At 37.9% G+C, this 14,095-nt stretch overlaps 1 protein-coding gene across 1 annotated transcript in view; it reads right to left on the reverse strand.

Annotated features, from left to right (window-relative positions):
- Positions 1 to 2,526: 2,526 nt before the first annotated feature.
- LOC104068979 (mucin-5AC) overlaps positions 2,527 to 14,095 on the reverse strand; it is a 53,448-nt gene continuing 41,879 nt past the window's right edge. The window contains 16 exon segments of the mRNA XM_054068122.1: positions 2,527 to 3,763; positions 4,290 to 4,395; positions 5,022 to 5,079; positions 5,866 to 5,994; positions 6,740 to 6,838; positions 6,950 to 7,072; positions 7,455 to 7,489; positions 7,682 to 7,786; positions 8,462 to 8,639; positions 9,449 to 9,480; positions 9,823 to 9,920; positions 10,235 to 10,304; positions 10,534 to 10,712; positions 11,683 to 11,881; positions 12,272 to 12,455; positions 13,839 to 14,089. Coding sequence (XP_053924097.1) covers positions 3,538 to 3,763; positions 4,290 to 4,395; positions 5,022 to 5,079; positions 5,866 to 5,994; positions 6,740 to 6,838; positions 6,950 to 7,072; positions 7,455 to 7,489; positions 7,682 to 7,786; positions 8,462 to 8,639; positions 9,449 to 9,480; positions 9,823 to 9,920; positions 10,235 to 10,304; positions 10,534 to 10,712; positions 11,683 to 11,881; positions 12,272 to 12,455; positions 13,839 to 14,089 — 2,072 coding nt within the window. The 3' untranslated portion in view covers positions 2,527 to 3,537.

The following is a 14,095-nucleotide window of genomic DNA, read 5'->3' on the forward strand; positions in this document are numbered from 1 at the left end:
CCCTTTGATTGTCTTCACGGCCCTCCTCTGGAGTCACTCGAACAGACCCATGTTCTTCCTGTGCTGAGGACTCCAGAACTGAATGCAGTACTCCAAGTGAGGACCCACAAGAGTGGAGTGGGAGAATCCCCTCCCTTGACCTGCTGCTCACAATCATTTTGATGCAGCCCAGGACACAGTTGGCTTTCTGGTCTGCAAGTGCACATTGATGGATCCTGTTGAGCTTCTCATCCACCAGCACCTCTAAGTCCTTTTCTTCAGCGCTACCCTCAATCCATTATCCACCCAGCCTGAAATTGGTGATTGGGATTGCCTCGACTCAGCTGATTTGGCCTTGTACTTCATGAGCTTCACACAAGCCCACCTCTCAAGCCTGTCAAGGTCCCTCTGGATGGTATCCTTTGCCTCCAGGATGTCAACTGTGCCACACAGCTTGGTGTCATTGGCAAACTTGCTGAGGGTGCACTCAATCCCACCGTCCATGTCTCTGACTAAGACGCTAAACAGCACTGGGTCCAGCACCAAGCCCTACAGAAGACCACTTGTCACTTATCTCCATTTGGACATTGAGCCATTGACCACAATTCTTTCAGTGCAGTCATCCAAACAATTCCTAATCCACAGAGTGGTCCATCCGTCAAATCTGTATTTGTCCAATTTAGAGACCAGAATGTCATGCAGGACAGTGCCAAATGCTTTGCACAAGTCCAGGCAGATGATGTCATTTCCTCTTCCTTTATCCATAAATGCTGTAGCCCCTCATAGAGGGCCACCAAATTCGTAAGGTGTGACTTGCTGTTGGTGAAGCCATGTTGGTTGTCACTAATTGCCACGTTATTTTCCATGTGCCTCAGCATAGTTTCTGGGATGAACTGCTCCATGATCTTACTGGGCACAGAGGTAAGAGTGATCAGCCTGTGGTTTTCTGCATCTTACTTTTTTTTCTTCTTTTAACAATGAGATTATATTTCCTCTTTTCCAGTCTGTGGGGACTTCACTGGACTGCCATGGCTTCTCAACGTGACGGATAGTGGCTTAGCAACTTTGTCTGCCAATACCCTCAGGACTCGTGGATGGATCTCATCAGGTCCCATGGACTTGTGCACCTTCATGTCCCTTAGATGGTCTCTTATACCTGATCCTCTCTCATAGTGGGTGGTTCTCTGATCTCCCAGTCCCTGCCTTTGCCTTCTGTGACCTTGAGTCCTTCTTCCTCATCATATTAATTTTTCCTCTTCTGTCGAGTTGTGTTAGGAGGGTGGAGGCATAGACATAATACACACACAGTCTTCCTGGGAAGAGGGTAGCTGATGGGTACTAAGATAGAGGCTTTACATGGAAAAAAACTAGTGATCTTGAAGCAACATGCATGTTATCAGTTACTTCAGTGAGTTAACTCTGGACAAGGCGCTGTTGTAGATCAAGGAATAGTCTAATAATTTATTTCATACTATAGACAATCTCTGTGCCTTTCTGCAGAATGAGAGACAGAGAATAATATCCTAGCTTGCCTGGGAAGGCCAGAGAATCTGTCAGTCATTGAACTGGCCATGAATTCTGTAGTAGTACTGCATTGGGAAGCTTGGTGGAAAGGAGGGAAGAGACTGGTATGGCAGCTGGGGCCTCACTGGAAAACAGAACAGCCCAGGGACTAGAAAAAACAAACAGTGAAATAACAATTTCTGAACAGGAAGCTGGGAGTATGTAGGGACTTTCACAAACAGGAAGTAGATGTTACTAGTGATCCTTAGGAAGGGCTCACTGCTCACTTCTGGGTGGGGGAGTGTGGGGGTTGTTACTGTTCCATGAAAGAAAAACAAGTGAGGAGCAGGCTAAGCTGCCACAGGACTCTTGCAGAAAGCTTATGTTGTTACTCCGTTAGTTCCCCTAATAATCTGTCCCAACTGTAGGCTAGGAGAAAGGGCATCGCTTCTGATTTTTTGCTGTGTCCCCCCCACAGATCCTGAAGTAGTCATCTGTAAATTGTGTAATACATGTTGCTTGATTTTATACAATCTACAGTCAGATCTGTGGTGACTGATTTAAGGTATAGTGATTTAAGGCATAATAACCTGTCAAAACTTCTAGATGTACAACAGTGCGTTTTCAGATTTGAGATTTATGTATGTTGCAGTGGGCTCTAAAATATGAGACTAAATGGTTTCTAATAGTTTGGATAGTTTCCTTCTGTCGGGTAAAGAACTTTCAGAGCTACAAAATATGTACAGACTCGTAGATATGCTTGCCTACTGGAAACTCACTGATAATAACTGATGTGTTTGGAACACTTTGCTTTTGGGTGCCTTTCACTTAGAGCAGTATCAAAGCTTTATCGGGGCTTATGTACCACAGTCTAGATTGATATCTGGCCTGGAGCTATTGGCAAATGGCTGTGGCAAGACGGGAAGCAAATACTTTACAGGGCAAACAGGACTCATATATGGGATTCAGTGACAAGTAAAAGGAGACACACTGTAAAATGCTTAAAATTTATTAATCATAATTACTTTTTTTTCATAAGGAACAGAAAGAAAACAATAATCCAAAACAAAACAGAAAAAGAAAATATACCACACCCAGATAACACTACTAAGACTAAGAAAAGGGGTAATATTATTTCCGAAAGAAGTGACCCAATAAATCAGTTTTCCAAAAACAAAATAAATAGCAATGGTTCAACTTTTAAAAGCTTCCTAGGAAAGAATTTACATTACTATTAAGTTTTGTTTACAAAAATCCTTCATATGCCCCTGCTAGCAAATTTTATATATATATATATATATATATACTTCTTCTGTAAACAGTTACCACAAACAAAAAAATGTCATATTTTCACACAGTTACTATGCTGATGATGTTATGTAAACAGATAGTGGTGTGCAGCAGCTTCTTGTAATTGGATTTCTTTCTTTTTCTCACAAGAATATATAGGGAAATATGCCCATCCTAAGTTGTTCAAGGTATTGAAGCTTATAGATTTGAGAAGGCATAGCTTTCTGCAGTCTACGTTTTCGTTAATGCAAAAAGAAATATAAAGAAAAAGAAAGGTACAGTTTTCCCTCAATTTTGTTTGTTTGTTTGTTTTCTGGACTTTAGCTTCTGATTTGTCTCAATGAGCTGGAATGCAAATGTTATGAAAAAGGCTGGCCTGCGTCAATGGAAATATCATATCGTCAAGCATCTATATTATGCTGCCATAGGCACACAGGCAGGCTTCAAGACAGAAAAGAATGTTGTTCTTATAATAGTCTTTGTACAAGCGCAAATCCAACTCTCAGTCTTATGGTACAGTACCTCTCAGAAGACAAACAAACTGACAGAAAATGTCAAAATTATCTTAAAGTATACCTCTCAGCATGTAAAATACATGAAAAACAATGGGAAATACATTAATAATAAAAAATGAAGTAACGTAGACAGGCATATTGAGTTTGTGTGGAGAAAATTTTAAGTTCTTTTGACACTTAAGTATTTTTGAAAGTTTTTTTTCTGTTGTATATTCAAGCCTTGCTTGACTTCTGCTGTCTAGTTCTAATTTCAGACATTCACTTGTTCCCTAGAGGCCTTTATCTGGTTTGTTTGCTGTTGAGTGATGACTTCAGGAATGCATTCAGTTACCCCACAGCTGCATTTCTCCACATAGATGTATGAATAATCAAGATTGGTTCCATCACTGCATGTCAGAGTCACCTTTCGTAGGCTGGTCTTGGTTTCCTTACAACATGAACATTGACGTTGCATCATGTTGGCTTCTGAAGAATATCTGATTGCAAAACCAACAAAAGAGAAAGATTCAGAAATTATGTGAGACACCACTGTCCCTCCCATTGCTAAATATAACCAGAGGTTGTGTGCTTGCATGTGGTACTATTGTTCATTATTACCATTCTTAGAGTATTATGATGAAATATCTGTTGTTCCTCATTTTAAAAATGGGTGGGTCTAGCTCTTTATTAAGGCACAAGAATAAATAAATAAATTAATTAATTCATATTACTTGTTAAGCCAGTCCAAAATGAAAGAATAGTGAGAAAAAAATGATCTCACTTTTACATGGCCAAAACCATGGTCTATTAACAATGACACTGGACAGGCTGTAAAAGTATTGTGAGTGTTGAGGTAATTTAGCTAGTACAACATCATGACTGTTAAACATTCCAGTTAGCACAATGGAAAAGGTTGATGATTGGGTGGATGTTGGACATACTAGAAAATCACTTGTGATTTGCTTTATGTAACTAGTCTAAAGAGTAGAAAACGAGACCACAATTATCTTTTATACCACTTACCGTGAGAAAGTATCACAGTTGCCTTTACAGTATGTCATCTCAACAGGTGCAGGAGAAACACATCCATTTTGTGTTATGATGGTCTTATTATTGTGCTTCCTACAATCTGAGGTTGTCACAAACCAAGGGAAAATAGGTTAAAATACATGTGCATATATATATATATATATATAGATACCTGTGTATGATAGTTTGTAGTAGAAAACTGAAAAACTGGGTGGAGCTGAAATAGGAAATTAGGTCACAGTGCATTTCTCTTTTAGTTGCTAAGGTCCAGATGGTGACTCCTGCTGTTTGTGTTATCAATGAATGAAAAATTCCCTTTTGCTTGTGCAGCTTTGGTGCAGGATGCAGAAATAAAGAGCGGTACTGTGGCAACTGCTCGATGCACACCCATCTCCCAGGACTGGCTTCACTTTCTTCCCTATAAAGAATGTATCTGTAGAAGTTGAAAAAGACTCATAGTCCTCTTCCACAAAAAGGCTAATGTTTAGTAGTAGGGGATGAGAAAGTTCACCATACTGATGTTTTCTAAGGCCCTAAAGTCTGTGCTGGAAATCAGTTGTTCCTTTCTTTTCCATATGTTTCCTTTCTCACCCCAGTGTGAAGCAGCGGTGTTGGACTTGGTCTGTTCACTTTTTATTCTATGCATTTACCATGCAAAGTGGACTAATATACCCAGTAAGGTATATTATCATTTTACTTATGCTTAACAAAATGACCATTACTTACTCATTGGTATATCTGGGCATGCCTTACAGCAGCCATCATCAGATAGCGTGATGTCCTCCTTGAGTGGGAAAACAGAAGAAGATAACTTAAGTTTTATGTCTACATACAAAAGCAGAGACTTTCCTGCTTCCTAAATTTCTCTGGCACCAGAAAGTTCCTTGTAGTGACATGGAATCTAATTTTAAGCAAGGCTAAATATAAAGGGCACGTAACTACTTCAATTCAATACTAATGAGTTTTTTGAAAGCTGGCATTGAGTGGGACTGGAACTGCTTTGCTGTCATAAGAGTTCAGTAGTAAATTTCAGAAATAAAGCTTGTAACACGTGGGATATTTTGAGTAACCAAAAGTGGTACAAGTGAAGGATTATGTCAGATAGGATAACACAATTAAAATAACTGACTCCCCAGATGTGTGGGGCAGTTCTAATCTACTTTGAGCTGTATTAAGCTGAATGAAGTTGTGAGCTGAAGTAGCTTATTTTCCTTCAACTTTGCTCTCAGTAAGTGAATTCTAAAAAAGAATTTATAATCTCAAATAATTAAGGAATGAAAATTCCATGATTTTTCAGTAAGATTTTTGTTTCTAGGTCACCTGACACTTTTTGATGTACCTTTTTTCTAGTTCCCAATCCTAAAAAAGGTTTATGTATCGCCTATTTAAATTTTGATCTGCTTTTCTGAAAGGAAATTTGATGGGCACCAGATTCAGAGAGGATAAAATGAGAGCAACTTGCTATGTGATGTTTCTGCTAAGTATTTTCCTTGGACTCCATGATCCTTCTACCACTGGTCTTAGCCAATGCAGCCTTTTAGAACATGAGAACTGGTTGACGAGTACTTACTGGATCACAGTCATCAGGATAAAAGGGAGGACAGCTTTTCTGTGAGATGACTGGAATGAACTGGTTGTCGTATTTTTCACATCTGTAAGTTGTACAGTTATCACCAGGTGGGTTCCAGAATTCTCCAACCTGAAAGCAGTTAAAATTAAAGTGAATAAAAATCTTCTTACATAAAAATGACACCAACATCTACCCTGTTTCTCACCATTGCTGCTTACTGTGGTTGGGTGATTCTGAACAATTTCCTTGAATTTCAACTAATAGTTAGTTGTCATATTATTATACTGCTTTAAGTCTTTTCCTTAAACGAAGTGAAAAGGCTGTATTTTTATCTGGATATAGACATGATTTTTGTGTGAATAGAATAACTACGTGGACTCATCTGAAAAGATTAATTTGTGTTTCAATGGCTCTGTCATCAGAGTTTATAGTTATGTCCATTCTGAGACGTGGCAGAAATTCTCCCAGCTTCACTGACTCCTCCGGTCCTAAAGCTCTCAGCTAACTTGAAATTGGCTGTTTGGAGCAGAAAGATGCCTCCACAGATAAAATGATCCTTTGAGCAGAATGAGTGCCATATTTTCAGAGCTGAAGGCATATTAGGGCCCACCAATTTCACCTATGTGTTTAATTATGCTTATTTCTGAAAGCCATTGGTCAGTATCACAGATGCTTTTGGAAATCTTAGTAAGAACTGGAGTCTCATGGCTCAACATACTGTTCAAGCTGTGTGAGACAGTCCATACCCTGCCTGAATAATTGTTTGTCTAACATAAGAAAATAGGCAGCAAATAAATTTGACAAAGACAGGAAGAGGAAAGAGAGAAAAGACTAGCAGAATCCTCCAAAAGTGAACTAAAAAAGGAATAGTTACTTGGAGCACGCGTGTGATGTTGTCTCTCACAGTTACTATGCAAGCCACTGCCTTGCATGTGCCACAGCATTGTCCAGGTTGCTTTGTATACTTATAACCCTGTTTTGAAAGAAATAGAGAGCAAATGACACTGACTCAGGACACTGATCTTAATGGGTGTATATTTAAGCTGAATGAGGAAGGAATTACTGACAGCAAAATAGCACTCACTTCTGGGCAGTATGTGTCACAGACCACAGGCTTGCACTTGACAGTAGTGTGGTGAGGATTTGAGTAAGAGGATACAGAACAGGCGCATTCTTCACAGGGGCCTGATGGAATGACAGCTCCAGGCTTGGGGAAGTCAGAAGAAAAGTCGTAATTAGTCAGTATAAGCAAGTTATTTTCTGTATGTACATCACAGACAATATGAAGCTGAACTATGTATCGGCTAAAGAGTCCTTAAATACAATTTTAGTTGTTTAATGTAAGCTGTAATGTAAGATGTTTCTGTTGTTGGCAATGTCCATTTTGGAATTAAATTCTGCAGGAAGGAAAGCAGAAAATGCTTTTGCTTGAGGGGAGGGCCTTGATGTGCTAAACTTGATTAAATAATCAATAACATTCTATCTCAGGCCTTTCTGCAAAATACAGTCCATGACAGGAGTCTCAAAAACATTGCATCATGAACCTGTGTGAGTTTGTATTATGATAGGAAGTTGTTCTGTGTACTTACTGCATAGTAGGTTTCATTGACTACACAGCCATGTCCTGTAAAGGAGAGAAGATGATGTCATAGAAGTGTAAGGTTTAAGAAGCAGAAGTATGGAAAAAAGCTGCTGCTTTGTTGGCCCAATATGATAACACAGATAATTTGCATCTTTGTCTTTTAAGATTTTTGTATTCATAAACTTAGAAAAATACAGCTGTGAGTAACACATGAAGAAGGTACATAATACTTACTGCATTCAAAGGTAGGACAGCATTTTCCAGGCTGCATTGTTGTGACTACTTCCTGTCCCTCTAAGCACTGAGGTGTGAACTCAGAGCAGAGGCTGGTGTTGCAATCTGTTTAATGTAAGAGAATATACAAAATAATGAACTCAGAGATTTTAAGCGAAAGTAATAACGTGAATTTCAGAATTTTTACACTGTGTTTACACAAGTTTACTTGTGTTTACACAAGTCAGTTTAATGACTAATTCAGTATGTTTGTCTAGCTGTTGTTAAAGTGATTGGAATTTCTATAACCTTTGTAAAACAAAGCATTGTCTGTGAAGCGTAGAGTGGTGATTGCTGGAAAGAGATGTTTCTAAAGAGAAATTTGTACCAAATAGGAACTCTCATGACTCTCAGAAGTCCAAGAACTTTCTTGAGCAATTTTTAAATTTTCAAGATTTTTTATTTTAAACTAAGATTGTTTTTATACTGCTCTTTGAAACAGAGCATGCTTTGAATACATTTTTAATATTATCTCAGTTTGGTGGGAGCATTAAAGGCTTTCAATGTTAAATTACAGGACATTTCCAGTTGCTGTCTAACTATGTAAAATATTTTCATCTTCAAATTTGTTTTTTTCAGGCAACCTGTAAATGCTCTGCAAGAGGGCCCTAAGAAGTGGAATGAGGGAGAAAAACATTATGAAAGCAATGTAAAGTATTAAAAAAATGAGAAATTATTGCTGTAGTTCCCCAAAATGAATATCATATATTCCCCATGATAAAGAACTAAGACAGTACTTACAACATTCAGTCCTGGTACAGCATGGATCTCCTGGTATCTGTGTTTGAACAGGCATGTAACCTGGTTTATCACAAAATACTTGCTGTGTCGGAGGACATTTGTGTTTTGTGCAGTGCACTTTAAGAGTATTTTTGTCACAGACACATTCCTGGCAATCTGTTGTCCATATTTCTCCTGGCTGTATGAAAAAGAAAATGAAAACACAAAGAAAAAATAATATATCAATTAAAGACAAAATCTTTCTGTTTGTTTCTAGCTGACTTAATCATGAATAGAATGATATGTGATTACATCGGCCTTTTCCTATTTCTAGTATTTTTAGACTTTATAATAAGTGCTCAAACTGAAGACAATTAGGGGAAAACAGAGGAGGCCACTGAAGCTTCTGAGTCTGTAAACACAGCTATCACTTTCTATTTATTAGTAGCATTGGTATGATGGATACAAGAGGTCTAATGAAAAAGTGATCAAGCCTTGCATGCATTTTTTAATAAGAAATTATCACACAACATATTCATTTGCATATTAGGTTACAGAGAGAAATTTCTATAGTGTTTTGGCAGTTGAGGAATTAAGAATGCAGACTATCAACCTTGCCAGTAGCAGGTAAATAAACTTTTTTATCCATTTTACTCTTAATCGCTAGTAACTTCGGTGAGCCATAAACCACATATGCTGAAGTTCCACTACTACCATCTATCTCTTTTTCTCTATTTTTCTCCTTTTTTCTTTTCTCCCTCCCTTCCCCCCCCCCCCCCCCCCCCCCCCCCCCGCCATACGTCACATGATGGTTATTGACCCATCCTTTACTGTTAAATTTCTGCAGTTTCTGCTCTGGCACTTATTTTTGAGACTAAAGGGGAATGAACATTTGGGAAAAAATGAAGTCTCTTCCAATCTAAACCAAACTTTGTTTTTGTAAAACACTGAGTATTCTCTTATTTCATTCATCTGTGCTTGATAAAACACATTGATTGTCATACTCACCCTTCTGGATATTCCATTTGGTTCCCTACAAACTGTGAAGGAAAAAAAAAAATGGAGATTTACACCACTGAAAACTGACATAATGGAGTAAATCTGTGCAATTTCAAATAGAAATACTATGAAGATAAAACTAAGAAGAAAATTAATATGCAGACTAGTTCTTCTGAAATACAGAATTCTGCCATGTTGGTAGGTCTCATGTAAGGAGGGTGGAAGAAAAAGTAATAGTGATTAATATTTGATTTTTACACAGGGAGACTGTAGATGCTTAAAGAGGCTGATTTGCCAATGATCTGATGATGCCAAAGATGACAGACCCCTGACTATCAATTCTGATCTACATATATTTCCCAAGCTAGCAACAGATTACTTACTGCATTCAGGGACACAGATGTCACTGTCTTTACTTATGAGCTTTCCTTCAGGACAGAAGCATCCTTCAGTTACTCCATAGCCAGGATGCTCAACAGAGCTAGAGTGGGAGGAAAGTTTGGATTTGAGTACAACATTTTTGCAGTGAAGTAGGAGAGAGAGCAGCATATATAGAAGGTTGCCATGTTAGATACGAGGCAGACAAAAGTATTTTCATTTTATGAAGTGCAATAGGAAGTGCATATTCATAGAGCTGATTGGCATTTATAAAACATGAATAAATTATCCAAAGTCATGAAGCGTTTAATTATGAAATAACTCCATTTTCTAAGGAAAGTAGATGAGTAAAAACAGGGAAAAAAAGAAAAATGCAAGCAGTTGTTTTGAGAATGGAGTTGGTTTTTTTTCCCATACCTCTGGTCACAGGTAGAAGGATTAATGGGTCCACATGGCTTGTATACCAGGCTTGCGGGACAGTTGTATGCTGTATGGAAAAAGAAGAAAAAAAGATCAAATTTAACAGTAGATGCGCTTTTTTTTTTTCCAGCAAAAGTGATTATATTTTTGCCTTCTTCATCTGCAGCTTCTGTGAGAAAGGATGTCACTGTATTTTTGTAGATAACAGTCAAGTGTTAGATGTAAGATGTGTTTACCAAATAAAATGCTGTTTGCTACAGTCTATCATACACATCTTTGAGTTCTGCAATACTTACGGCATTTATTGTTGGTCTTTTGTCTCCAGTCAATACAGACACCTCTAGCAGCACATTCTGTGGCATATATCTCCAAGCTGGAACACTGCATGGATTCATCAGCCATACGACATCCATCAAAAACGCAGCCTTTGAAAAATGGTTCTGGTGGTATCACATCATGGCATTCTGCAAAAATCCTGCAGACAGGAGAGGAACAAACCCCCTTTTATGTTAACCAGCCTTTGTGCTTTCAGAGCTCCATGTTTTTCATAAAATGTACCAGTCATTGAACAAAATCCAGCACTTCCCAGTTAATAGCATGTGACTCTCTGCTTCAGGAAGGAATGTATTACAAGAAACAAAACCTTAAGTATGGCCAGTAATCTATGAGATAGATTCAGGAAAGGAAAGTGGAAATTTGAAGCTCTTTTTTTTTTTTTCTAAATAGGCTAATGGTCATAGCGTTTCTGTATGTGTACACAACTTTTCAGCAACTTGACACCAGAAATTTCATGAAAAAGGCAACTGCATCAGACTGAGGAAAAAAAGATGATGTAAGTAGCTGAGCATAGAAAAATTGCACATACAATAACTCATAACTTACTAGACACTACTGCATGCATATTTAAGAGGGCCTTTATAAGTGAAAAAAAGCTTTTGTCATAGCTCACACAAGTACAGGAATTGTTGCAGGAAACAAGCTTTAGTCCTTTAGAAGCTCCATATTTTACATAAAATGTAAGGAAGAATGAAGGATGTTTTTTGGCTTAGATGTTTCTGTCTGCTCTTCTTAACAATTTGTATCAAAGGCCACCTTCAAATTTAGACTTGTCTTTACTTAACAGTGTAAGTAAGAGTAAGTGAGCATACCCTGGAAGGTAGGAAGGAGAAAGATAGGATAAATCTGTGTGGTTGCAACCCAGAGAATATGATTTTAGTGATTGCTGTATAACTGTCTTTCTGACTTCACCTCTCCTTGCTCAGTTATCTTGGACATGCAAGTCATTAAAGAAGAGCAATTTGTTTTGCAAAGGCCTCTCACTGTATATATTTACTCATTAAACTGAAATTTTCGGCTATTATCACATGTTAAGGCTATAAATCTTCTTGTAAGATACTAAGATAGTTTTGAATAGAAAGAGTTAATTAATTTAGTTTTCTTCTTACTTGCTCCAGATAAGCTTGCAGAGAGGAGGTGTTTCACATTGAGGCTTTGGTGGAGGTGTGGTTACAATTGGTGGTATTGGTACTCCATGGCATGTCTTGTTGGTATCAACAATCCAGTGATGAGCCATTTGGGGACAGGAGGAAATTATCTTACCACTTGGTAAGCGACATTCATCTGCTTTGTTATTCGTACACGTTCCTGGAAGAGACAAGATGTGTAAGTCTCATAAGCTGCATCAGAGATGCACTATTGCGCTTTTATCACATTAAGATGTGATGAGGTCATGAAACGTATAAGGTTCCTTACTTCATAAGGATTGCTTTCTTTAAAGTTACACAAACTTTAATTTATGTTAGGGAAAAAAACCCAAATGTAAAACCCCAGCCCCAAGGAAAAAAAGCCCCAAACCCAGATTGCTGAAATATCAAGATTTTTTCCTACAGAAGTTGAAGAGCAGAATTGTTTTCATTTCCATTTTACTGCTGTTAAAAATTTCTGTCAGTCCTGAGACTGCATAGCCAGAGTGGGTGAGAATAACCATGGCAAGCTGGGGAAAGGTCCCACCTCCAATTAGAGCATCTATCTTACCACACTGTCCTTCGGTGTTGTTGCCAAATTTGCTGTATGGAAGTTTCACGGAGAAAATCAGCCCACTAAAGGTGATAGTTGCACCAATCTCTGGTATTTCAACAATCATATTGATGCCAAGTGTGGAGAAATAAATGCCATCTTTTGTGAAGCCTGGTTTCACAATCTTTTGGTTGAAGTACATCTAAATGCAGGGTTAAAAAACCACAACTTCAGAACAGACATTACTTCTGCGTGATTGCTTTAAATAATGTATATTCTAATTTTCATAATCATACATAATTCCATATTGCTGTGCATCACATTCGATGTCCATTGGCATTGCAATAACAGCATATATATGCATTAGTATCTCATCTTGTATTGCTATATTGCTGTGGTGTTTTAATAATTTAAGTGTCCTTTATGTACCATGTTTGTGCAGGTTGTGTTTTAATGCACAGCAGTCTAAATTCAAGTATTTTCTTTGGAACCCTCATAATTTTGTTAATTGTAACATTTTTTCATGTGAAAAATGAGCAGTAGTTTTCTTTAACTACAGAAATATTCCTGTCATTATTGTGTAATAACTTTGCTGCAAAATCTCAATGTCACTGTGCTACATGTTGCTTGGCATTGAAAGAGTTGTCGGAATTCACAGTGAAGTCAAATCATGCTGGCACCAGTTTTATTTAGTGATCATATTTATTCATTAGCCTAGGCTGTTCCATTTGCAGCGTGTAACTTTTTGTTAGGAATTATTCTGCAAATTTCTTCTCACTGAATCTGAATGAAGTTTGTTGAACCGTCACTTATGGGCTTATTTCATAGGAAATCACTGGCCTAATTGTTTCAGCTTGCTTTTCTGACTGTATATAAGGAGAACTTGGCACGGCTCCGTGAGGGGAGAGTGCCTATTGAGGCAAACTTTTCCTCCCACCTCTTATTATTCTCTAATCAACTAATAAATTCCCCAGTGTAATAGTGGGTCAGACTTTTCATTTTCACTGGCTTGCTAAAACTGATTTAGGATCAGGAAGATGAACTGACACCCTCAGATACCCCTTTTTTGCAGCTCTTGCAAGCAGGGAACTGGAGGAGGAATCATGTTACGCCTCTGATGCCTGAATTTCCCTAAGCAGAGGAAGTAGATCCTAGTCATCCAGCTGATAAGGGAAACTTACTCATTTTCAACATGAGAGAAGAATCATGCTTGTGATTTGTATTTGTATTTCTTCATGATGTGTTTGTTTATATAAACAGATGGCTCAATATATTAATTTCAATGAAACGTATATCAAGCCGCACTGTAAGCATTCTTTCTGTCTTCTTTGTCAGCTGTATTAATCTGTTGCCTACTGTTACTTATATATGCATATATGTACACATGATCACATCTGCGTAGTGCGAAGCTGTTTTTTCTTAGAAGCTCATGCTATCTTTTTTCCCCCTAATGATGCCTTCTGCTCTCATCACCTTCATGATGTGATTTGATATTCTAACAGACTGTATTTCAAATGAGAATCAGTAAAGCCTATGGACCTTATTTCTTTTTTACAAAAATAAAGAAATAAAAAGTGTATTTTACCACATTGGTCATCACATGGTTCATGAGTTTACGAGTCAGCACCACTTTTGCAGATTTGTAGTAAATAATAATGGATTTAGGGCAGGAAAGTCCATCTTCTGAATTGCAGTAATAATTGTCAATGTAAACACGGAAGTTGTCATATTTAGGTGTGATCTGTTTCACCAGGACGTAAGTGCAGTTTTCAAGGAAAGTATAGTAAGTTCCATCAAAAGTAATATAATGAGGATCACCCCATCCACTGCACACACCTGGTA

Source organism: Cuculus canorus, chromosome 5 (assembly GCF_017976375.1).
Source record: "Cuculus canorus isolate bCucCan1 chromosome 5, bCucCan1.pri, whole genome shotgun sequence".
Lineage (NCBI taxonomy): Eukaryota > Metazoa > Chordata > Aves > Cuculiformes > Cuculidae > Cuculus > Cuculus canorus.